General features: G+C 42.1%; 1 protein-coding gene across 3 annotated transcripts in view; it reads left to right on the top strand.

Moving 5' to 3' along the window:
* Positions 1-6,165: 6,165 nt before the first annotated feature.
* Positions 6,166-26,336, top strand: part of BRF1 (BRF1 general transcription factor IIIB subunit) — a 175,553-nt gene continuing 155,382 nt past the window's right edge. Inside the window, exons 1-2 of one of the 3 annotated variants that reach the window (XM_080593999.1) lie at positions 6,166-6,296; positions 23,709-23,789. Coding sequence is in view for 2 of the 3 variants with exons in the window: in XM_080593998.1 (XP_080450124.1) it covers positions 10,342-10,528; positions 23,709-23,789 (268 nt within the window). In the remaining variant the exon portion in view is untranslated. Of the gene's footprint in view, positions 6,297-9,678; positions 10,529-23,708; positions 23,790-26,336 lie in introns of those variants that run through there. The other 2 variants (XM_080593998.1, XM_080593997.1) reach the window with 2 other exon arrangements.

Genomic DNA, 26,336 nt, shown 5'->3' with positions numbered 1-26,336 from the left:
TGAGGCCTCTCCTTCAGTCCCCAAGCTGGTCAAACCTGTGTTCTGCTTGTGTCTTGGATCAGGTCACATTCATCTTTGAATGGATTCTTCCACTTTATCTTTTCTCTCCTTTGTGGTCAAAGAAATCTCTTTCTTGGTGTATGTCTCTATGTAATAATCTAGGAGAGCCAAACAAATTATAAGGGGTTTTGAGTAGCCATATCTCCCTTTTATAGCTAAAGAACTTGGGCCCAGCAATATCTGGTGTGTAGCCCAAGGCCATAAAGAAAGTCTGTGTCAGAACCTGCAATTATATCCAGTTTTCTGACTCCCATACTCTTCTCTTAGGCATTAGAGCACCTATAATGGCTCTCTTCTACACTGCTCCTTGCACATACTAATGAATGTTTTCTTATTCTATATTTAATGATTTCTTATCATGTACTCGTTATCATTGTACTCAGATGCAGTCTAACAAAAACATGCTTTCTCTTTACTAAAGCAACAGAAGCATATACTTCTGCTGACGCTTGGCTTCTTCAGCTCATGGACCAGCAAAGTTTTTTTAATTGCTGAGTTGTCCTTAATTCTTGAAATGTGCTGAAACAAGTCCATTCACATAGCGTTTATCTACCGATGAATTGGAGTTGTGAGCATAAAATCCAGACTTCTTACATCAGTTCAAACATACCAGACATTCTCTGGTTCAGTTTTGGGAAAAAGCTATCATGTTGCTTATGGAGCAACAGTGGATTTTATACATATGACTTACACTCTGGTTTTAGCGTAGGAATATCTGAAGCATGTATCAGTGAGTCATTTGTTAAAGTATTGAATCCTGAAGCAAGGAAATAATTTTGCTGATTGTGTTTCTGTGCTTTCTAGTATGTGTCATGGAAAACATTGGCTATCATGCCAGACTTTGCCTCAGAGGAAGGTCATATTCCTTTAGCACCTCTTGATTAACACAATACCTGAAACTCCCTTCCCTACTTTTAATTAGTAAGCATGATTGAAACCTCTGTGGGTATTTCTAATAGTTGCAGGAATGCTGAGATAGTGGATATTTACCTGTTCTGGCCTGCTGGGCTGGAAGAACCCAGAAGTCATTTGTTTACATTAAATTTCCATTTCTGGTGAAATTTGCCCACGAAGACTCCACAGCTGAAGGGTGCTATATCTGCTAACATGCTGAGAAGTGCTATAATGATCTTCCAGATCTTCAGAACTGTCTAATTTTGTCACTTGAATCTTTCAGGCACCTCCTGTAATACGGAGATAATGCAAAGCCTCAAGCACCCTGGAGGAAACGTTGGCTAAGTGGGATTATGTGACGATGAAGGGCCAAAATAGTAGAGCTGTGGATGGTGAGAGCTCTGATGAGCCACGGTCCTGTGGCAAACAACAGGCTGAAAGTATATATGAGCTACTCAGTGGAATTGTGTGGAGATGGCACCTCCCAAGCCTGGCTTTCTCTCCGAGACACGGCAGGGCAGAGGTAGTCTGGTGCAGGAGGGCAGTCAGGCAGAAGGAAAGCGGCCATGGCACGGTACCACGGGTATGTGTGCTATGAGCCTGTCTGCAGAAGAGCTTGGCTGAGAAGATCTCACCCGTGAATCATGAGATCTGATGGATGGAAGTGGGCAGATGAGGAATGAAAGAGCCTTTGGGTGAGCTGGACCGTGGTATCCCAGCCACATCCTTTTGCTCAGCCTGCGGATGCTGCAGGGAGCAAGCAGTGCCTCGTCACGTCAATAAAGGAAAGCAAGAGCTCTGTTGGCGTAGCCACTGTATAACTGAAGGCAGTTACATCAGCTCTGTCCCAACTACCTGGCAAGTCGTAGCAGAAACTCAGGATTTCAGCAACTCTGTTCAGGGTTCACAGGGTTTTCAAGGGGATTGTCAGCACTGTCCGGTGCTGTTTGCTTTACAACTGAGTAAAAAATGGTGTGGAGGAAACTAAATTGGTAGGGTAGGATTTTATTTCATTTATGTTGTGATTTCCCAGCTCAAGCTCTTTGTGTGAATATTGAGCAATTTTTTTCCATTATTCCTATAAGTTAATTGCGGGAATTTCTCTTTTAACCAACAAACAGACAAAAACAAAACAGCACAGCAACCATTTGGTTCTGTTATTCAAATGAAAAATTATATTGGGATGCATGCATTTATTGAATTAGAACATTTATTAGTTGCTCATTTATTCCTTTAACTATGACAGGAAATTTTCTCTTTCTGATCTTTCCCAGCGTGGTTCTGTCTGGGAAAGCTGATAATATCTCTCATTTTAACTGCTGTTTCTCATCGTGCTTTTGTCAGACATGATGGTTGCAAATGAAAGGTGACCACAGAGGGAGTGGCTAAGAGGTCATTGCTATATGGGCTGATAATTATTAGTAGCAATACATATTGGGAAAGGCTCTTCATACTTCATAATTTTGTATGTCACAAAAATAGTTTGTTTTTGCTCTGAGCCTGATAAATTGCTGTTTCAGCTGGATAAGTGTTGCAGCTTGTTTGATTACAAAATCTTTGGTCATCTGGATAGTATTTCTGCAGCATGGGTGAGAAGTCACGGTAGTAGCTCCAAAGCTTTATTAGGAAGAAAGTTCTACTGTTGCTGTTTAGCATGGGATAGGCTATGAAGAAGACAGGATATGTTAGAAATGCCAACACTGTAACTGATTTTTTTTTGGACATTCTTTCTACTCACATCATAAATTAAACTCCTTTCATTAGGGGCTCTCTCTATATAAATTATCATGGGTGAAAAATGTATGGGAACATCTTTCTTCTAATTTTCCCTTCCAAAGAAAATCATATATTAATTAAACTTAACATTTTCTGAAATGTTGCATGCATATGGGTGTGGGATTGAACATGCAAAGGGCACTCTGAAATGCTTCTCATGCTGCTATTAATAAATAAACCTTACTGACAACATGCATTGACAACATTGTTGTCTACTGTACTCGTTTAAAAAATAATAGTTTTGTGAATTTCTCAGCAATATAGTACAAACATAACTCATGCAAAGAACAGTGGTTCAAAAAGGGACTGAAAACCTCATTGTTTAGTGGAATACATAATCTGCTGACAGCTCTGTTCAATTTGGGCTTCAGACTGTAAACTCCTAGCTCAGGTTTTTTATAATCTTGGTGTGAGCTGACTGATTGAAGAACGGACAATGGAAGGGCAAGCCAAGGGCTCCAGATCTTACTAGCATATTGTTATATCAGATTCTCAATTCTAATTTGCTGTACAAAATGCATGTTTATCCCATGAGCTTGGGAAGAAGAGCTCAAAATTGAGATTTTGGTGGTGACAGTCACTAGTCTGAATTGGCAGCACCTGGAAATTAAAAGATGTGCTAAGAGATGTGAAGAGATGTGGGCTAAGAGATGTGAAAGAGCAGTTCCTCCCAGGGTGGTGCTAGTTCCCAGACCTGCCCCTCAGGCAGACTCTGTGCCACAGGGGCCAATGCCCTTCTAAGAGGGTGTGCTGAAAAATACAGAAGCAAGAGATGATCCTTTTACCCTTTGAGTAAAGCAGAGATTGGCACTGCCATGGTTCTGGTGTTCCCCCTCTGTACTACTGACTTGCACAATTTTCTGAAGAAATGGCAAGATATACTGCTTTGGGAATGATCCTGTCCTGATTCTGGAGGTGCAAAAGATATTTCCTGCCTTTGGCTGAGAGCGGAGAAGAAAAGGTATAGCTAGCACTGCACTAGAATTTTTCTCAGAAACTATTTTTTTAATCAAAAAAATATTGATGCACTGTGATCAAAACTGAAGTTAAATGTCTCATTTTGAAAATTGTGGCAGATTTTTTTTTGTATGTACTCTCTTTTGAAAATTTCACATTTTAAAAAAGCTTATATATATTTTTAACATAGGCTAACTCAAATTATTGGCATGAAATATTTTGATTTACTCCAAACATTTTTTATGGTGCCCTTTGAAAAATGTTAGGTCATCTAATTTATTCAACTAATTCAAACTGGGAAATCTGCCAAATTCTTGAAAATTCTCCAGAGACAGGAAAGGATTATACTGTGGCTTCTCTAAACTCTAGCGTTGTCTTCATTTAGCCCACTCATAGCTTTAGACATTGGGCAACGACTACAAATACTGACGGACGGTTTCTTTAGCCCTGGGTTAGCTCTGGCCTATTTGAGGTACTGGTAATCTCTCCTCGGAAAAGCAGGTGATGACACACAGATCACTGAAAGCAGAAGTCTTGGATGTCTTTTACGACCCAAGCAGGAGAGAGCTGCCCTCACCCATATTCCAACCAATATTTATTGCTATTTCATACCTTTTCCTGATGCTAATGGGCTCTTTGAAGGAGGATGCCGTTCCTTGACCTGTTTCCAGCCTTTCTTCCTCACTGGCAGAGGCAGAGGCTTGTGTGTGACGGCGGTGATGCTCTCTCTGCAAGTTTCTCTGTGAAGGGGGTCCCTGACAGCCAAAGGAGTTGTGACATTACCATACATACACCTATGTACGCCTTCATACGCCTTCAACTCTAAGATCATGAAACCTGTGTTTCAACATAAAGAACAGTTGACTGGCATATTCTTCTTTGATGCTAGCACAGCCATTTAGATTACGGCAGACTCCTGTCTATGAAATGCCAACACAGAAAGTTTGGATTATTAATACCATCTGGTGACCTCAGGATTTTTAACATCCAGCTCTAATGCAGCTAGCTACCCCCCTTTCAAGAGGTTGTTTCTTTTTATAATCCTACGTGTGACTTCTTAGGTATCATTTGTAAATCATAGAATCATTTTGGTTGGATAAGAACTCTAAAATCATCAAGTCCAACCATTAACGATCAACACTATCTTGGGCACTTCACAGGCATAGTTTATAGCCTATTTTTTTAACTGCATTGAATTTACTTCAACGCTAAGCAGATAGTCCACTACTGTGTAGCCGCTTTTCCAAATTTATTCTTCAAAATGAAAGGAAATTCATCTTATTTTTGATGTGCTTCTACAGTTTCCCACACACTGGTCTGAACTTCTGGGCTGTAATTCCAAACTTCGAAAAAAATGGAAACTATCGATAAGACATGTGGCTTTCTCCTGCATTTGAATGTGTAAAACCATCTGGTGGAACATACCTGTGGTTTGTTTTTTTTTTATTTTTTTTTTTTACCTTTTACATGAATATTAACATTGAGTGAAAGCCTCACTTTCAGTCTATATAGAAAATGTATTTGCACCAAAATAGCCCCTTGTGAAGTGTGCACACAGCAATGGCACTTATAGCCAGGCATTTCCTCATTTCACTTTAATTTCTAGGTATGCAGGGAGTTGCTTAAGTAGGGAATTAGCTGACTGGAAGTGTTCTCTGATGGTGAGTGATGATTTCATGAACATTTGAACAAACCAGATGCAGAATACCACAGCTGCAGGTAAGCAGAGTTGTATTTTTCACAGGAATATTATTCTGCACTTGCAACCTGAGGTGATGGAGGCCTTCAGTTATTCAGTGCAGAATATAACCAATGCTATCAACAGCAATGTTATGTCAACAGCATCCTGGCTTGTATCAGAAACGTGGCCAGCATGACTAGGGAAGTGATTGTCCCTCTGTATGTGGCTCTGGTGAGGCTGCACTTCGAATACTATGTTCAGTTTTGGGCTCCTCACTACAAGAAGGACATCAAGGCCCTGGAGTGTGCCCAAAGAAGGGCAACGAAGCTGGTGAAGGGCCTAGAGAACTAGTCTTATGAGGAGTGGCTGAAGGAGCTGGGGTTGTTTAGCCTGGAGAAAAGAAGACTCAAGGGAGACCTTTACAATTATCTTAAAGGAGGTTGTTGCGAGGTGGGGATTGGGCTCTTTTCCCAAGCACGAAGTGATAAGATGAGGGGAAATGGCCTTAAGTTCTGCCAAGGGAGGTTTACATTGGATATTAGGAGAAATTTCATTACTGAAAGGGTTGTGAAGCATTGGAACAGGCTGCCCAGGGAAGTGGTTGAGTCACCATCCCTGGAGGTCTTCAAGAAATGTGTAGATGTAGAACTTAGTAACATGGTTTAGTGGCAGATTTGTCAGTGCTAGGTTAAATGTTGGACTAGATGATCTTGGAGGTCTCTTCCAACCTGAACAATTCTGTGACTCTGTGCTTCCTTAAAAAGGGTTTCCTCTTAAGTGACTGCCTTGAACAGATTTTTTTTTTTTTTTCCCAGACTGCGGCTGATCAGCATTGCAATTTTCTGGAGGAAGAGTTGCTCTTGTGAAGTGATCCTGACTGAGAGAAGCTGTAAAACAGGAGTATAAAATCCTGAATGGCATGAAGAAGGTAAGAAGGGAGCAATTATTCATCACTCATTATAGCCCAAGTACTAAACATTACCAACTGAAATGTTTAGTCCGTTTTTAAACTTTTTTCACTTGCTAACCCAATAAGCTGTGATGAACCCTAAACCACCGGATGTTGTGGATGTTGAAAGCATACACAGTTCAAAACCTGATTAAACAAGCAGATAAAAACTCTCCTGCTGTGTATTAACCTTCAGCTGATGAAGTTCTGAAGTTGCAGATTGCTAGAAACTGTGAGGACATATCTGTTTGTTCCTTGCTTTATTTACGTCCTTCCTAAAAGCACTCAGTTATTAGATGTACATCTTCAAGTAGTGTGCGTGCAGGGGGGGGTTTAGGAATAGACCAGCTAGACAGCAGTATTGCACACAGCTTCCTACAGTTAGCTGATGAGAGGCTTCCCAATCTGGTGGTTGCTTCGGGACCTTTGTACTCAGTACCCTTGGACTTTCCATCTGCTGATTTCTCAGTGGATTTTCTAAGCCGTAGCACTTGAGCTTTCTCCTCACATACTAAGAATTGTGCAAGGCATAGATCCTGGAAAGGTAACTGTGAAAGCCATGTGGTCTCTTTGCCACTTACCTAGGAATCAAGGCTCAGTTGCAAAGTGCTATCTCTGAACGGCAAAGATGTGATTGCACAGAGATAAATTCATGGGTTTGCTAATCTGCTTTGCCACCCTATTTAACAGATGCCAAAAACTTGTCTTCTCAGAATGTTTTTCCCAAAGCTCTATTAATTTACTGTTTATTGATAAACGTCAAGAAAACAATGTCAGGAAATAACTAGAAAAGACTCAGGAAAAAAAAAAAAAAAGGAAAACAGATGGAAAATCAGTCCGGGGAGCATTGCAGCTCCTCGACCATTTCATTTTCCTTGGGTGCCCCCTCGTGTCCATCACTAGTATAGCCAAATGCATTTGGCCTGGCACTGAGAGAAAAAGAAGCATCCAGCTGCTATCACTATCCTTATAAGGTTAATCCATTTCGAAATCCTTTGTTCCCCCTCTATCTAGTTTCCATATGACTTCAGCTCCAAAGAATCTGTGTGCAAATTTGCAGGTTGAATGCATCATTTATTTTGTCTTATTTTGGACAGTCCAGAACCAAAGAAGGTTTCCTCTGTGTTTTGCCCCCACTCCTGTTATGGGCACATCCCAAACTTCTCGTGAGAGTTCAGCCAGACTCTTAGGCCAAATTTTATGATGCATGATCACAGCTGAGATCCCAGAGAGCTGTGGATACTCACATGCTCACAGCAGCTGATCAAGTCAAGGGATTAAACTCTGTGCCTCGTACTTTAACCAAAAATATTTCCCACGCGTGTGGGTGAGCTGGGAGGCTCAGTACACAGAAGGTTCAGCTATGATGACAAGGCACAGAGTCCATGGGTTTTCTCTCATATGATACGTCAGAATCTGCTTCAAATTAGTTTATTTATAGAAGAAGACTCGTTTGTTCTGAAAGTGCAGTGATGTGTCATCACCTTGCTCTAGCATAGTCCCTGCTGTGTTGTTCAGCATTATCAGGAGCAGAGTGGGATTCCCTTGCACTCCCACCTGTTTTTGTACAGTCCTTTTGCATTATTCGTACTGTTGTATAAGCAGTAGGAAAAAAATATATATTCTATTTTTCATGCAAATGAGAATAGTTCCTCTCTTTGAAACCCAAACACACCCCCGAGGTGGGGGGGTTTGGGGTTATATTCGGGGTTCCTGCAGACACAGTAGGAAGGAAATCGGTCAGTCTGGGCTAACAGACATCCTGATCACCATTTTTTATTACACTTAGAAGTGAAAATAAGAGGTATGAAATATGACGGTAGGTGAAATAGAAAACAGGTTCTTTTCTCCTCTTGACCAGAAGGGCAAAATGGTGCAGGGACTGGGGTTCCGTCAACACAAATTTTTAATCTGTCAGTTCTAACTCGAATTCAAGCTTGAGATGGCTTACTAAAAGGTTATTATGCTATCCTAAGTGAACTGAGTAAATGGTATTGGTCAAAAAGGTTTTAGTTAATCCTCTTGCAAGCAGAAAGGACAAAGATCTTGCAGTGGAGAAGAATGACTTACATTTCGGCCAATAGAAGATGACCAAACATTTGAAATATTTAAGGGCTTTTGTATAAGAAAACTTTAATGAGAAGGAGGCAAAGGACACATTTCTTTATTCAGTATTACATTAAATCATTAAATAACCTTTTTTTTTTTTTTTTGCACAGCAGCTGTATGTGGTACACTCACTGGGGCCCTCTGCTGGTCACATTCAAAATGAAAAACTCCAAACTTGTTTGGGACTCCCGGGAAAGACTGGTAACACTTAAACAACCAAAACACCACTAATTTTGCAATGGGGATGCAAAATTTAATTCCTCATGGATCATAAATACATCAGCCTCTACTTAAGTGAGTTAAGAATGAACTTTTTTAGGGAAAAGTATTTCATAACTGTTTGCTGCAGGGTTTCTTGTGTTGGTGCTGACTGTCATAGAACTGTATGATGAATGATCTGGTTTGGCAGTTGTCAATTAAAATGTTCTGATACTGCAGAGACTTTGCTGAGTGAGAAAAAAATATATTTTTTTTTCATGGGGCTTTCTCCTCCTATAAATAACAAAAATATTTGTTCAGGAATTGTATCAGGAATATAATTTCCTCTGACATTATCTACATGGTGTATAATTTTGTGAGATTTCTGCATTGGGCTTGTGTATTTCTAATGCCAACAGCTGAAAGTATACAAAAATACTGCTGTAGTATCTATTCTGCTCAGTTTCGGTCAGCGGAATGCCACACTAGTTCATGACATATGGGTTGTGTGATAAAGCAAAAAATAACCCTGGCTGAAAGTGTATTTGTTGGGTTCAGGAATGAATAACCAAAACAGTTACAAAGCACTAGACTTAAATGCTGTGGTACCTTAGGCAAAACTCAAAGTACCTTACTGAAACCGATTCATTATGCCCCATAACATTTTTACCTATTTATTATCATAGAATGGTCGAACAGATTTGATTGATGAATAATTTTTAAAGCATAACAGAAGCATTATTTTGAAATACGAGCGTTGTAGCCCCAATTTTATCTTCAAGGGAACACAAATTGGCATACAGATGAGAAAACGAGGCCCACGCTTTTCTCTGCCGCATATTGTTACACAACTTTTAGTTACTGATGGCGTGTACACAATTAATTATTATAGGCTTGATGGCATGTCAAGAATAACAGAGAGCAGTCAGGCATCTGAACGGGTTGCCCAGGGAGTTGGTGGAGTCACCGTCCCTGGGGGTGTTCAAGGAAAGGTTGGGACGTGGTGCTTAGGGACATGGTTTAGTGGGTGACATTGGTAGTAGGGTGATGGTTGGACCAGATGATCCTGGAGGTTTTTTCCAACCTTAATCATTCTGGGATTCTGTGATTCTATACCACTCGCCACCCAGAGTGCAAATTTCCTTTTTTAGTGATACTCTTTTGTCCACAAATGAAACTACCTGAGTGGGAAGGACAAAGACTGGCAGAAAGGAAACGTTTTATCGTACAGAAACCGTGGCATGAATTTATTAACAACTTAAATAAGCTTAGATAAGAAGCTTATGATGAAATGAACGAAACCTAGGGAAACTTGAGTGAATCTTTGTGGTCTGCCTACAGCCTGCGACCTCTCCCTTTCCCGCAGCTCAACAAGAAAGGCTGACGGGCTGGCTTCGCAGAACATTTAAAACACCTGAGGAACGCAGATATAACAGCCCTGCCGGTGAGGGCCCCCAGCTGCTCCCCACAAACACCCGTGTGAGGCGACTGCCCCAAGGCCGTACAGACCCCGCCCCGCCGCCATTTCCTCGCCCCCTCCCGCCCCGACAGGCGCGGCCCCGTCTCGCGAGAGCCGGCGGGGGGCGGCCGCCGCCGCGCTCCTCCCCGTGCCGGTACCGGCGAGCGAGGCCTGTGCGGGGCCGGGCCGGGCCGCGCCGGGCGGCGGCAGCGGGGGGCGGCGGGGCCGGGCCGGGGCAGGGCAGGGCAGGGGGCCGCGATGCCGGGCGGGCGGGTGTGCGCCGCTTGCGGCTGCTCGGAGATCGAGGTGGACTCGGCGCGCGGGGACGCGGTGTGCACGGGCTGCGGCTCGGTGCTGGAGGACAACATCATCGTCTCCGAGGTGCAGTTCGTGGAGAACAGCGGCGGCGGCTCCTCCGCCGTGGGGCAGTTCGTGTCGCTGGACGGTGAGCGGCGGGGACGGGACGGGACGGGACGGGAGGGGCGCACGTGGGACGGGACGGGACGGGGAGGGACAGGGAGGTGCTGGGGGGACAGGGAGGGGTGCTGGGGGGGGACACGGAAAGGTCCGGGGGGGTTAAGCGGTAATATGGAGAGAGGGTGTTGTTGGGGGACAGGAGAGTTATGGGGGACAGGGCAGTGCCTGGGGGTGGCAGTGCTGTGGGGGTGAGGGTGCTGTGCTGCAGGGTGTGGGGGAGCGGGTGCTGAATTAATAAGAGGCAGGTGTGGGGAACAGGATTCAGGGTCGGTGCATGAAGGATGGGGTGCTGGGTAGAGGGGTTTTGGGGACAGCACGCGGAGAGGAGAGCTCTGCAAAGCATGGGGGGGATGTGGGAACCAGCGCTGCGCCAAGTGGAAATGGGAGAGGGGCCCTGCCTGCTGCATGAGGTGGGGGCAGAAGTGGGTGAAAAGGAGTTGGGATGGACGGGGGAAGGTGCTGTGCGAGGTGGGGGAGATGCTTCGTGTGCGGCAGGAATAAGTGCACGAGGGGCTGGAGCTGTCGGTGGGGTGGGCTGGGTGTGGAAGGGCTGGCTGCACGGGGAGCTGGGAGGTCTGTGAAATAATTTGGGGTAGGAGATGGGACGGTTAGGTGGCTGATGGGCAGAGGGAGTGCACGGCGGCACAGAGGTGACGTGGTGGAGGCAAAAAGAGGCTGGAAGCAAAGGGTGAAGAGTCTCATTGTGTAAACGGGTGGGTTGGGGTGTATCCCTGGAGGGTAAGGGATGTGTGCATGGAACGGGGCTGCATGCAGAGGATATGGTGTTTGGAAGAGGGTAGAAGGAAAATAGGTGTGGGGAATACGTATAGGGAGAAAGAAAACCCAAGAAACATGGGAAGGAGCCTTGTGGAAGGGCTTAGCAGTGAAACAAGGGGCCTAAAGGGCTATATGGCTGTGGGGAAGAAAGAGTCATTGTGGTGGAAAGGGCAGCGCTGCACGGTGGAGTTCGGGAGTTTGTAGTCTAGGGTTCCTCGAGATGTCTGGTGCTATTGCCATCTTCTATCTCAGGGCAGTGGTGTTACATTTCTTCTTAAGCTTCTGACTAACTCACGTATCCTACAATTTTTCTTGTAATGATGTGGGGACTAGATTTTTATGGACTTGTGCTGCTTTTTACCTCCCACCCAAAATTATGCAGGACAGATGGCGTGCAAGCTAGAACTCATTTTGGGAGCTATGAAAAAATATCAGGAGAGAGAGAACTGTGCCGTGCTGAGGTTCTTTCCTCTTTGGGCTGAATTGCACAGCAGTTTTTGAAGTTCCTTTAAGGGACGTTTTGTGCAAGTCCTGGGGTGCTGTAATTGGCTTCTCTTTTTAAATGGACAGTGCAGTAATGAATTTTGAATAGATAGTTCCTTGGTCTTGTGTAAATAGTTAGCTATTATATGTTGCACTGAAGAATAACTCTAGCACCCATGAAGACATAACCACTGTGAAAATAGGTGGGTGTGTAAGAGTGAAAAGCTAATTGGAGCGCATTCTAGCATGCTTATGGTGGCTTTATCTGGCTGGCACAAGGTGTGGCTGCAGGGGCTTCACTGTATGTTGATACCGTCATCTTCTAGCACTTAAGTCCCCGTGTGCATGAATGTTTGCATTTTGGTGAAGGCTGCTTGTGAAAATAACAGAACACGACTTTCAAACTAATGCTGATGTAGGTTTGCAAAGTTAACGCAAGGATGAGTGAGAGGCCCTATTTCACACAGTAAATATTTTAAGAGCATTTGGGTATGATAATTTATATAGGTATAATTTGTTATGTTCCAAGACGAATGCTTCTGTTATGTCATGAATATTTTTCTCCCTGATTTTTAAACTGAGTAGTACAAGCTAAACTGAAAAGATGTATTTGAGCTGTAGTAACAGTGTCTTTGTGATGTATGCTTGTCTATTATGCTTGTATGACATTGATTTAAGTACTTGGGAATGGGCATGAAACTCGTTTCCTATATAAGGAAGACAAAATTCATTCTTCTCTGAGTGTTGTCCTCTCTGGATAATTTGCAATGGAATGTAATTTTCTTTTAATGTGTTTGCTGAAAACGACATTTTCTGGTAAGCTCTAGCTTTCAGTGATTCTTCTGACTATATAGGCAGGATTCAATCAAAGTTACCTGTTTTTAACTTATTTTCTCCTCATCTCTGTAGGCTTTTTAGCGCTGTGACTCTGAGGGATCCTCAGTGTATGAAATGCCTTGGGCTAAGTTTCCTTGGACTGCGGTGTGGTGTTCGTGGGCAGCCCTACAGTGTGGAGTGTTGCAGTGTTAGAGGTGCCTGGGCTACCATTTTTGAGACCCCGATTTCTGATCAGTAGGGGTGGGGGACTCGGAGACCATTGCCCAGGTTTTGCAAGGTGTGAGGGCTGTCAGATTTGAATGGGTCTCTTTATGTCTGAGGAGTTTGGATTTCCTGGTTGTGCAACAAATCTTGTGAGATTCCCAAGCCCCTCCAGGCTCCATAAGAGCCATTTGTGTGCTAATATATGTAGAATAGCTATAGATGCCTTTATTCATTATTTATTTTCATATTCAAAAAAAAAAAGAGGAGGAAATGGAAAGCACTGAGATATTGTTATTGACTTCTCTTTGGTACATCTGGCAAAACCTTTTATTTTGCCAAGCTGCGTGTTAAAGATTCAGAATCTTGCATTTGTTTGCTGAAAGAGGGAAGAGGCCTGTGCTTCTCAGTATTGATGCAAAACGGCCTGTCTACCTTGTGCCAAGTCCTTGACAGTAAGCCCAGCAACCGACACCTGGGAAATCCCTTCTTTTGTTCTGGTGGGGTTGGAAGAAGGCATGAGATCACAGTTATGTTTCCACAGGCAGTACTGAAATTTGGATGTTGTGCCTAGCATAGGAAGCCACAGCCTCAACACTGATGCCTTTCACAGAGGATTGGTGTGGCCAGTACTTTCCAATGCCCATGTGTCTGTCTGTTTCATGCCTCAGACAGTTTTAACAACTGAACATGGGTGTGCTGAGAAAATGAGGGGATTGGAGTGAAAGATCTTAGTTTGCTGCTGAAGGGAAGTTTTTGAAAAATGTAGGCTAGTGAGTCAGTTGGGCAAAAGGATAAAACAGGTGGATGTACAGGTAAATATGGGGGAAGAAAGTTTTTTGGCAAGGTGAAGTCATGCCTTGCAGATTTTTTGGAGCTTTCTAAAAAAGTCACTAAGTATGTAGACAAAGAAGATAGTTGGATTTGCAAAAGGAGGTCAGCAAGATCCTTCACCGGATGCTAAAGAGTCTGAGCTGTCATGGATAAGAGAAAGTCATTACAGAGAAACTACTTAAACAATAAGTAACATAGGCTATAAATAAATAATAGTAATTCTCATGAAGGAGGTGGCAGTGAAGTTCCACAGACATCTGGGCTGTCTGATAATGTGGAAAAGAGGTGAATGTTGTGTTAATGAGACTTGCTGGCAACACTAAATTATTTGGGATAGTAAAGACTACAAGAACCAGTTTCTACTAGTAGTCTGAGTAGCAGGATAGCACATGGGATTAAGAGTTGTTTGAGAGTTAGGTTTGTTTCTTTCTTCTGTGTGTGAGATGATGGAATTTGGACTGGTCAGTGTAACTTCAGAAGGAGGTCCTTTAGGGTTTCAATGGATAACTATAAAAATATTTAGCTCAATGTTCATTCACATTACAAAACGAATAAATAAAATGCAGTATGGCTAGGGTAATGTTAGAAGTTCTCAGGAAAAGACTGTAACAGTGCAAGTCACTGTTCTGTATCCACAGCACTGTCTGCAACTTAAATACTGTGCGCAGTTCTGGTCTCTTCCTCTGTTTTCCTCTCCATCCTCAAGATAATGTCTAGTAGAGCTAGAAAAGATAGAGAGGGAGATAAGGTGATCAACAGGAGCATTTCTGCTCTTGAGAAATGACTGAATACACTCAGCCTCTTCAGACTGGGAAAGAGATGATTGAATGGGAACATGATAGAGGTCTGAAATCGTGTACAATATCCTGGTTTCAATGAGCAGTTGTTCAATATCACATAATGCAAAAACTGGGGAGCACTAAGAAAGGTACCAGCTAGCTTTTAAAGGTAGCAAGTAGGATGTTCAGAAGCATCAAGAGTGGTTGTTGTTCTTTTTGTTTTATTTTTTTTTCTTCCCAGAAAACAAAACAGCCCCCATTTCATTAAATTGTGGGTCTTAAGTGGTGGATGTTAAAAGTTCACATGGGTTCAAAAAGGACTGAACAAACAGGACAAAAATGGCGTGGCCATTAAGAATAAGATACAGTTTCTGGCTCAGGAAATCCATATGCCTTAGATCTCTAGAATCAGGGCAATTGCACAAGAGCTGTATCATGACAAGCTTTGCTCTTAAGCTTTGTGCTTGTAGGTATGTCTGTTAATGGTCATTACCTTTCAGAGGCAGGATACTGGACTGAGACCTTTGGTCTGACTTGGTGCAGCTCTTCTTCTGAGTCTACAGAGGAAGATTACGTTTTTTTCTGAGCTCTACAAAGATGCTTTTGAGGGTTTTAACTGTCCTGTTAAAACCTGTCTAAGAATCTGAGGGCAAGGTTTCTCAGTATAAATGGCGGGTGTCCCTCAGTATTAATATTGGTTTCTTTCAGCTTTTGTTTTGGGAAATGGTAAGAACAAAACTCCTCTGACGTTGACAATTATATAGATACGTTATCTCTTGAAAATACTTAATTAAGTGACCTTTTTGTGAGAAGTTTATAGTAGAAATATTTGTGATTATGAGAAAGTCTTATTACTAGGTGTCCAGATATCCAGACTGCAAGACAGAAATTCGTTTAGAGAAAGGTTTATCAAGTTGCTTATGCAGTACTTCGTAATCGGGGTCATGAAATATTCCCGATGGTAGTTGGGGGTGTTTATAAAAGCACAATACCTAATTTTAAGTACACAAAGAGGGTGCTAGGCCATGTCAGTCCTGATGAGACACCCTTTGGAGATGGGCATGATCTGGCTGTCCCAGCTTGTGACGCCAGTGCTCTTCGTTGCCATGATCTTGATGGAAGAGGAGAACATGGCTGTAAGTTAGCCTAATCCCACAATTCTTATTACCGCTGCCTCTCAGGGAGTGGTGAGTCTTGTCTTGTGAAGCACCTGCCTCTTAGTGTCTGGTGGGCTGCTAAGTCCCTTCAGTGCAAAGGATACTATCTTCATGCTCTAGGAGGGAGCTGATGTGTATCTATCTATTGATTCTCTGGTAGGGAAGTCCTCAAAGCACAAGCTAGTGAAAGCTTTGGTAAGCCCCATGCTGTTCCAGTTAATTACACTTTTAAATTCTGTTGCAAGTGGTCACAACCAGGTAAGAATCTAGCCTCAACTCTTAATCTTGGCCATGTTGTTCTCTTGAAGCTTGTGAAGGCCGTACGTAAGAGCGTCATTCTTGAACTTTATTAAACTGTTGATTCAAAAGTCTGCAAGTACCAATGGAAGAGAGTTGTCATGTACATTTGAGCTCCAAGGAACTGTTATTTGCACAGAATGTTTGAAATATGTGCTTTTCCTACAGGAATCTAGTTTTTGAAGAGTAACAGTTCAGTTTATAATTGACAGCAAGTTCAGACTCTCACAAAATCATCCAAAGAGGTTGCTGTCTCTGTCTTTGTGCCAAATTTGCAAAGTGTTTGAATTAAAATTCCTCATTTTCCTAATTGAAATTAATGTAATCTGTTTTTTCCTACATACTCAAGTTCTTAAGACGCCTGTCAGTCATAACATATGAATGCATCTCAACACCGAAGTACAGTGATGCAGGGTCTGAGAATGAGCTACATTTTTACCTCCTCGTTATCCTGTAATTGTATACTGGAAAAAGGAGCTCTACTGAGCCCTTCTCAGATCTGCATAGATCTTACAGTCGCTGCTTTTGTAGAAAGGCAAATTGTTAGTTGTATGCTGCATCTGAAGGCAGTGTATCCTCTGATCACTCTTCTACTGTGTCTGCATAGGAGTACCGCAGTCTTGTGGTACTTGTTGGGAGAAACCGCTTTTACAAGTATTTTCCCTGAGGCTGACAGGAAAAATAAGTACAAAAGCAAAGATTGTGTGGGGAGGAAAGCTCAACGTGGAGCAGACTTTGATAGTCCAGATCTCTTCAGATTTTCTTTAAAGAAGCTGAGAAAATGGAAGTCTAGGGCTTCAATCTGACACTAATCAAAGGGGAAGAAAACAGCTCCATGCTGATGTGCAAGCAGCGCAGCAGCGAGCTGGAAGACAACTGAAAAAAATCAACGTTGGAAGATAGCACTGCAAGACACACTGAGCTTGTGATCCTGAAAGATATACTGTGCCTGGGGAAGCTGAGCTTTAAGTTTCAGAAATGGTCCTTAAACGCTTGGTAATTAATTGAGAGAAATACCATCTGATAAGCTTCGTAGGAGTAACCCATAAGGCAGTCTGGAAATCTCATGGATCTCTGTGCGTGCAGCTTGTTGCTGGGATGAGAGCTGTCAGCTTCAGGACACTACGGATCATAGTGGCCCTGAGCAGCTTCCACCTGTGGCCCAGGACACTGTTTCAGCCCCCCTGGTCTATCAGGCTCTGTCCTGGTAAGGCCATGGCAGGGCTGGTCCCCAGCTTGGCTGTGGGCCCCCACAAGCTCACCTAGGGGCTGATGTCCTGGCCTGGTCTCAGCGTGCCCCTTGGGCCCAGTTTGGCCATCCTGGGGCTGTGTCTGATGCTGGTTCCCCTCAGCGGGCCTGATTCTGTCCCTCAGCCACAGACTGGCATCCTGCCTGGCCGCAGCTCATCCCTGGGCCCGTGGAGATGCCTGATGCCCTGGGCTGGGGCTGCCCCTAGCCTCCTGCAAAGTTTGTGGTCGTATCTCTTGTAAAAATTTAAATCAGAGTTATTTTGCATAAGCTTTTGACTACCTCTTGCCTAGCATTGTCCTCCCTAACCAGCTGCCTATTTTTACAAAACTTAGAGAAACTTTGTAGTTTTGAGACCTCTACCTCAGTTCGTGTTGAGGTAAAGATCTTGTCTTTGCTGTGCCTTGTTCATTTGATGTCAGGTTTAGTCAAGAAGGTAAATGTGGAGTTAAGTGAAGAAGGGACTTTGTTGCTCAGATATTGGTGGCTTTTATTAAAAAAAAAAAAGTTCCAGGTAGGTAATGGAGGTGATGGTGTTTCTAATCGTTTTTATCCTGGCCGTCTCTTATCAAGTTGGCTAGTTCATAGCAGCATGAAATGAAACTGTACGTTCATTTCGATGCGGTCATTCTGGTGACAAAACTGGAATGGAGGAGACAAGTTGGTGGAACTAGGATCATTTCCCAACTCCAGATAAGACCTACAGGATATTTTATCATCAAATGCATGTTGTGGAAAGCCTTGATAGGAGGGTTACGGAATGACTGTAGGCTTGTCACCGAGACAGGATCCTTGCCCCGCAGGACTTAACGTGTATTTGGGATCTGAGATGCGTGTACATCACCAGCATCTCTGTGTGAGATTAAGCAGCATGACTGTCCTGAAACAGGCTTATTTGGAATTTCTATTGGGTTTGGTGGCTTTTGATTAAAAATAAGTGATCAACTAAATTACAAATGCACATTTTTTTTCTCTGAATGCCGGAATGATGTTTGTTGTTTGAGATGTACAATAACTTGTGTGAATTAAAGTCTTTTAACATGTTCCTATGTAGTAACTAAGCCAGGAGGTTTTAGGAGGGTGATAAACTGTATAGGTATGGTCGTAGAAATGGAAGATTGCAAGGGGCGTTGACAACTAGTCCAGCTTTGTCACTGAATCAGGATCCAGTAAAGCGCATGGCTCTTGTGCAGCATATATATATATATTTAAGATTCTTCATCTGCAAATGTACATGAGACTGCAAAATACCAAATTGAGGCTGGTGGAACAAATGTCACTTGTAGAAAGTTGTTTGCTTGCTTTTGCTCATAAGGTGAACCAGTAGCCCTTAACACACCAGCAAGCATTTGTTAAAACTTCTAGTATAGGAGGTTCCACAAATTTTGTTAAGTAGTCTCTTTCAAGTATTACAATATCAAGGGAAAGTTTATTTTTGCTAATCCAAGTCTTTTCTTGCAAGTATACTATAAGCAACTTAACTGCAGCGACCAATTTGCAGTGCTGTAAATGCTGAACGTGTGCTCTTACTCTGGAGCATCGCTTGGCAAATTTAATGTAGGCTACCCTTTTGTAAAGCTATGGTATGCTCAATTTCTCAGGTGTGCGTGTGGAAGCTTAGTGTAGAGTTTTGTATATCCTGCTTTATCCTTAAAAACTTCTTTGTTCTTAGATCTGAGAGCGTGAGCTACATTGACCTCAAGTACAGTACTTGACTCAAGTTTGACTTGATCAAAGTATTTGAGTCTTCTGGGGTTTGTGGAAATGAAGTATGTTGAATAGTGGAAAGCTATGGTCAGCAAACTGGAAAGAAGAGAGGGACTAGATACACGGAGGAAAATGCTTTCATAAAACTTAAGCTAAGCTTATTAACTATTCATCTTCTATGCCTTTCTTTTCCCTCTAGAACTTGAAAGTACTGACAGAGTGAGACAGTTGGTAAAGATGATGATTTCTGTATTCCTATCACATTGTGTTTTTTGACTTATGACTTGTATACAATAAAGGATTATTATGTATTTTTCAGTCTTACAGAAGTGGTAGGAGTAGGGGTTTTGTTTTTAATGGGTTTCTGTGTAGGATGTACTGATAGACAAAGTCCTGGTATAAAATATTTCTTACCGTGCAGCCTTGAACAGTCCTGAAATAGATTCTAGCAATAATACACATGCTAAACTTGAAACTCTGTGAACTGAAAATAAAACTATCAGCAAAATTCCTCTTATCTGTGGTCAGGATTTCTAGAGATGACGAATTCATGGTTAGTTTTAAATTACGTAGAGTGGTCATGATGTAACTTGCAAAACAGAAGAAAGTATTGGTATACTGGATTTGCAGACCTTCTGGGGAAGTTTTGAAGAGTACGTGTGTTTCACTTTGTGCTAGGTTTTCACTTTTCTGGTTGCAAAACTAATCATCTTGTGTTGGGAAGGAAGAGGGGAAACTTGCATCTACTTCATGCATAAAATAATTACTGCACATATGTGACTTGAACGGAATCACTTTTTGCTTCTCTTCTGAAATCCTCAAGGTGGCAATCTTGCATCAGAGCTAACTATAGTGTTTTTTTCCTGCACTGAATGTTTTACGTGCTGTCCTTGTGATGGCAACAAACGCTTGCTTGAAGTGCTGCAGCGTATACTGCTGTCAGTTGGGTAGATGCTGAGTGTTGCACGTAGCTTGGACGCAGACTGACTTTCGTAGACTTGTGCAGTCTTAAACTTGGGCGTGGTGGACACAACGGTATGTTTATCTCCGTGCTTGGTAGTTATGAAAATAAGCACATAGAAAACTAGCTATGGGTGGACTAGATTAAAAGTTTGTCTGTATAAATTTATTCAGCAGTAGTGTTTCGGCCGGCTGTGGTGCATGCACACAGATTTGTTAAGTTCCTTTTAAAATGGCTGAGAAAAGAAGTCTACCCATTTTAGTTGTTTTCTGTGCTCGGAAGACTTTAATTGCATCATTTTACTATTGTAGGCATGAATTGTAACGGGACATCGACCCACTCTCCTTTTGACTTTCGTGGTCTGGCTTTAATAGGAAGCTCATTAATTTTTAAGATAGATTACCTAGCCTACCCTGACTATGAAACAGGTGGTGGGATGCAGTCTGCATTGTTTACTGATTTTATGCTGGGTCTGTAAATACGTGGGTTTAAACTGAAACCTTTTCTCCTATCATATGTGGAAGAAAGGGCTGGAGTTCTCCAGTTTTAATTTCACAGGGAAGAGTTTTGGTAGCCTTGGTCCTATCGAATAGCAGATACATTTCAGTTCCACTTGCAAGCAGCTTCATTCCTGGTCTTCACTTGCTTGCTCATTTAGAGGAAACAAAACGCATGACACCAGGAGCAGTGCTGTTTCTTCTCCAGGTGTTGAATCTGAAGCTCAGAAATAGCCAAGGTGCCAGGGTCTTGACCCTTCATAGGGGAGCTGTGCCTGATGGAAGCAGACATGGGGGCAGGCACTGTGGTTCAGCACCAGAGTGACTGGGGAGGCCTTGCATGGCTGGCGTTGGAAGGGGCACTTCAAGATCATCCAGTCCAAACCCCCTGCCCTGGGCGTGGGGTTATGAGCAGGGTCTGGACCTGTGGAAGCTTTGCCCAGGTATCATCAAGTTTCCAGGTGTATGGCCTCCATCATCTTTGGTTCTCCTCATTTTGTGTCCCAGGGCACTGCATCCTGCTGAGATGACCCCAAAAATTTGAGTAGCTCCTCTTGAGCTGCCTAGCACATCTCTCCACGCCTTCTGTTGTCCAAAGACTTGATGTTTTTGTAGGTCCCTTCCAACTGAATTCTTCTAATTCAAAACTTCAAAAGTGTCCAAAGTTAACAGGAAGGGGAGAGGAGGCTTCAGTGAAGCAAAGCTTGAGAATCTGAGTGAGTTTCTAAAAATAACCAGTAGATGACAACGTGCCCTGGGAGGCACCACCTCACTGAGGAGGGTATTTGAGTTGGCTTAGGGAAATGTTAGTGTTAATGTTGAGGAGTTGGCAGGCAGTGCTTGCAGACACCAAATACTTCTCGGATGTATTTTTTCTTCTGTCTTGAAAGCTGAATGTGAAAAACCAAAAGCCTGTTTAATTCATTTCTGAAGTTGTAGGGGAAAAATAGAAAAGGTCAAGAAATGTAAAAACTTTAGTTAAGCTGGAATGTTAATTCAGTTGTGCCTAGCAATTGCTGCTCCCTTCCTTTGTACTTTTTAAATGACTAGCTTTGTAGGGTTTTTTGGTCTTTAAATGAATTTGATGATTTCACAGATTTAAAAAAATCTTTTTTTATAGTTTCTCTTTTTAATACCCAGCTGTACAGATGTATTAATGAGTTTGCTTTGCATTCCCCATGTGAAGATTAAAGCTGAGGGTGAGACTTCATAGTCCGTGGAAACGTTAGTTTGCAGTTCTGAGCGTGCAAGCCCCCAACAGACCAGGTTTGTCAGCTTTCAAAGCCGAATGCCAACTCGAGCTGAGAAATGGATGCAGCAATTCTGCTAGCAGAGTTTGTAAGTTAAGTTTGTTGTTAATGCTATTGTTATCACCGCTCTATGATTGTTTCAGTGTAGGCTTTTTATTAGTAATACAGAGACCTATTAAAGAGCGATGTAGCTCTTCTGACGATGATAGTCATAGTCCGATAGAGTTGAGTGTTGTCATGTCTTCAAAGAGCAAGAGGACTGGAGGAGCGTTGTGGAGCTGTGGGACGGCTGCTGTGTGAGCCTGCTACCCCCAGCACGCCATGCTGTTCCTTCCCACTCCTGCCCTGCGTCTTGCGGCCCCCTCTGCTGCTGCTGTGCCCTCTCCTGCTGGAAGTCAGATGAGAGAGATGGCCTGTGGTAAAGCAAACCTTGAAACAAGAAAAATGGGGGAGTAGGAAAGAATTTCTGGAGTTAGATTTGCTGCTGAGGAAAAGGTGCATGAAACTTTTGTCACAGTTTATGTATTTTTGTGAGGTAAACCATTCTGACTAGTTGTACACCAAAACCTGCATGAGCGCTGGGATAATTTGATAGTTTCTCTCTGTTTTGCCTGATCAGTTCGTTTTGGTAACCGCAAGAATAGAAAGGAGACGTTGCTGACTATAATAGGCAAAATACAGGGTTGGGAGGCTTACCTCTATTCATTGTGGAGATCACCATTGACTGTTTTTCATCTCTAATTAGGATGTTGAAGTACTTAAGCTTTGGGGCATTTATGTGAGAGCTTCTGATTATTGTTTGTTGAAAGGATCTGCTAATGAAGGGAAGGTGAACTTGGTTTCTGTTGTGGACAGCGCTGGAAACCTAATTTAAAGGTTGCCTGGAAAAGTAAGCTCGGAAGACTTGTAGACAATTCTGCCAGAATATTAGCTGTTCTGCTTTTTTTCTCAACAAGATGTTTATTAAATACAGCTAAGAGACTAGCTAAGAAAGTCTAGTAGAAGCTCAGGCCGTAGTTTCTCATGGTTTGGAATTGCTATGGAAGTATCTTACTCAGGTGTGTAGCCGAAATACCCTGAATTGCTTTCCAGTGGTACTCCATGCCTTTGTATGTTTCTGTCCCAAAGCCATTGTAGTTTGCTCCGGAGAGCTGGTGTAAGATGAGAAAATATAGTGACAAGAACTTGAGGAAAACTGTAGGCATGGCAGGAAACTAAGATGACTTTGCTTCTTATTCTGAAGAGCAGACTAAAGTCCAATTACTAGCAAATTTCTTGTTTTCAATCCTGTGCAATTTAGCTTTTTGGTCACGCTGTTAAGCTGATAGATTCTAATATCCTGCTTGGAGTAGCCTGATTATTTTTTAAAAACTTCCTGCTTTAGTAAGAGACTATTTCTGTCCTCAGTAGTTTAATTCCCTGCTCTGGAAGATTCGTTTGCATGAACAGTTCCATTGATTCCCAGAGGACTCTGCATTCAGACTTCTCAGCATTGGCACAGACGCGTAAACCAGCCTCTAGTTGATGTTAATTTACAACACAGACTTATTTTAGTCTCCAGCCTTTCAGGGTGTAAACATAGCAGTTCCAGACTTGTAGTTTTTGTAGCCCAAGTTTCTCAGTGTGTCTAATGTTAAACTGAAGTTATTTTAAAGTATGTGTTACGTCTGTAGTAGCCAACACAAGTCATTATTGAATGCTAACTATGGTTTTTATGTTCTGTAGTGCCAGTAATTAGCTAGTAAAATTCAGTATTGAATATTCTTCAGACACAAAATATAACTTAAGAATTTTTCATGTTTTACTTTGAGCAGTGTTTCATGATACTGATTTTCATATTCTGCCCAAAATAAGTGATGTGACGTTTTTGTGCTTTATTTGGACTGAGTTTAGGGGGACTTAGAGTTTTGTATGTATTATGGTATCCTGAGGAGGAAATAAATGGCACAGGGTTTGCATTTTGTCTTAAGTCCTTCAAGCGCTCTACAGTATCCTTTTTAATGTAATTTGGCATGTTGTAAATTATACAGATACCAAGTTCAGTGACTCAATAAGTTTCCTTTTAATGTTTTAATTCAGCTATTGCATTTGATGTATCTTTTATTTTCTTCCCTAATAGGTGCAGGCAAAACACTGACCTTAGTAGGAGGATTCCATGCCAACCTGGGAAAGGAGTCACGAGCACAAACTCTACAGAACGGTATCCACAAGCTTTAATCTTGTTGATGTGACTTTTTTTAATTAACATGATTGATTTGCTATTAATTTGTAGTTTTGAATGTGACCTCAAAACCTTGGCAGGCCACTTGCTAGTCAGTAGACAAGTCTGCCAAGTGCTGATTTTTCCTTGTGCTCTCATTTGGTTGTTATACCTGATTTATGAGGTCAGGTAGATGGCTGACAAAGGGTAATGGCACCTTACAAGTACTATTGGAGTTTAAAAGGGCTTTTTCAAGGTTGATGTGCCAATTGCACATTTTTGTTATCTGTTAAACTACTTCAGCTTTTTATTTCATCAATTTTCAGCGTTCTTGGAGTGTTTTATGCATTTTTATTTTAAAGTATAATTGCTGAAATGCTTTTGTTTTTATATAGTATAAAAGTAAAGATAACACACACACTATGCACACTTCATAGTAATCACATGCTTAATATGTGACTGTTGAATAGAGAAGGGAAAAGTAGAAAAGAGATTTTAGTGTTCAGAGAATGTTTAAGGAAATGGTCTGGTTACATGGTATCCATTTTGAGTTCTTCCTAATGTACAGTCCTTAAAGAGAATGAATAAAAACAGCTTTTATTCCAGAAACCTAATGGTCTTCCAGTTTCAGTTGCTGTTGGTCATATCAGTGGACAGGAGTTGTCATTTTTTGGCTAATTAATACTCTTGTCTCATGACTCCTGGAGATGACAGCTGATGGACTGTCATATCAAAGACTCAGAAGCTGACGTGTAATTAACCAAGGGTGTTAGATGGGTTTTACTGATATGATGCTTGTTTTGGGGGGTATATTAAATAAAGGTATTTTCTTCAAGTAGTCCTGTATACAATTCAGATACTGTATCTGCATTGATATTGAAAGGATAAGATTGATCTGTTATTGTATCTGCATACGTAGGGAAAGTGTAAGATTGATCTGTGCTATTGAATTATACCCAGATTGCTTTGCTCAGCATTATCCAGCCGACTTATATACAGATTATTTTATTGGGCTGTTTGTACCAAGCAGTGTCAAACCCTGCTCGTTTGACAAAGTAAAGCTTGCACTTTGTGAGCAGGTTTCAGTGTCACATCCAAAGTTACTATCTTTGGAGTTTTGAAAATGTCTGTATAAACTGTACTAGTGGAATAAAACCACTAGAATACCATTTACAGCTGGTGAAGTTTGTCATTGGATGAAGTTACTTTAATCATAGCTGTAATTTTGCACAGATATTTTAAAAATAAATTGGCTTGTTGTGCATAGGGACTGCTCAGTTTCTTAAGTATAATTGTAGAAAAAATTAAAAAAAACTGAGGAGAGGAAACACTCTTTTTTTATTCAAAAACCTGCTTTGGTAACTGAAATTAAACACAGCCTAGGCATTGCTCCGCAATATAGATGTGGCTTCTTTCCTGACAGAACGTTTGCTGGGGAATGCGTCTTCCATCCCAACGGCTTTTGTGTGTACTGGACTTGTCAGGACCCCCTAATCATATACAATGATCTTGGCTAAAGTCTAACAGCATCATAGAAAAGAAATTACAGTTGTTTGAAATGAAATTCTCTCCCAAACGGTTTTGAAATAGGAATATAATTTGTCTTTTTAGCTATACCTGTCTGAGGCTTTTAACAGTTTTCCTTCTTTTGTGGTGATCCTTTGTATTAAAAAAAAAAAGGCATTTGGTCTTTGATTTCCGCAGCCAACCTGTATTTGTCAAGGTGCCAATCTGTCTCTGAGAAAGTTCGTTTCAATGAGCTAAGCAGTGTTCTTGCTCAGTCCCAGGCATGACAACAGCGGCTGCTATTTCAGGTAGAGCAATTGGTGTTTGAAAGGCCCTTCTTTCTGCTGCTCTATAATGAGCTAGTTGTCTGCTGCATTTAATCACGTTTTTAGCTTTATATAGTTCTTAACTGCAAATTGAGCTATGGCAATGAATTTATAAAATCTCACCCTGTCATTGTGTTCATGATTGCTTTTTTTTGCAATTGTATTAATATCCGTTGTATTTATTCTTTAAAGCATAGCAAGGTAAATGAATTTACTGTATTTTTGAAAGAAAAAGTGTGAGGTGGTTCACTGAATGAAACTGAAGTGCTCTGATAGCTGACTGCAAGAAGAATGGGCAGTTGTCCCTGGAGCACTGCTCTGTGTGGTTGGGAAGAAAATGCTAAGCTAATTGTCTGTTTATTTGCTGGTACAACCGTGTTTGCATTTCAGAGTTACCCGAGTTGCACGTGGACTGCTGAAATGAGCTGCTGTCAGGATTCTGGTGCTGCATGACTGATAAACGTGCTTCCTGTATCTTATAGAAGGTCTGCTCCTTACTTAGGCCCAGGCTGCGTGCTGCCTTCAGCATACGAACACACGCTGTGTTCTCCTATATGGTGCTCTGTGTAGGCTGCTGCCGAAGGGAAGGACCAGGCTCTGTGCAAAGCAGCGATGGGCAGTGGAGCCCAGCTTGCTCTGGAGGTCGTCCCCGGCGGATGAGAGCAGCTGGGAGCGCGCGTGTGTGGTCTGAGAGCGCTGGCAGGTCTCGCAGCGT

The sequence above is a fragment of the Anser brachyrhynchus genome, assembly GCF_964034855.1.
Source record: "Anser brachyrhynchus genome assembly, chromosome: 5".
In the NCBI taxonomy this organism is placed as follows: Eukaryota; Metazoa; Chordata; class Aves; order Anseriformes; family Anatidae; genus Anser; species Anser brachyrhynchus.
Note: the sequence above shows the minus strand (reverse complement) of the source record. Positions and strands in the feature narration are given on the sequence as shown.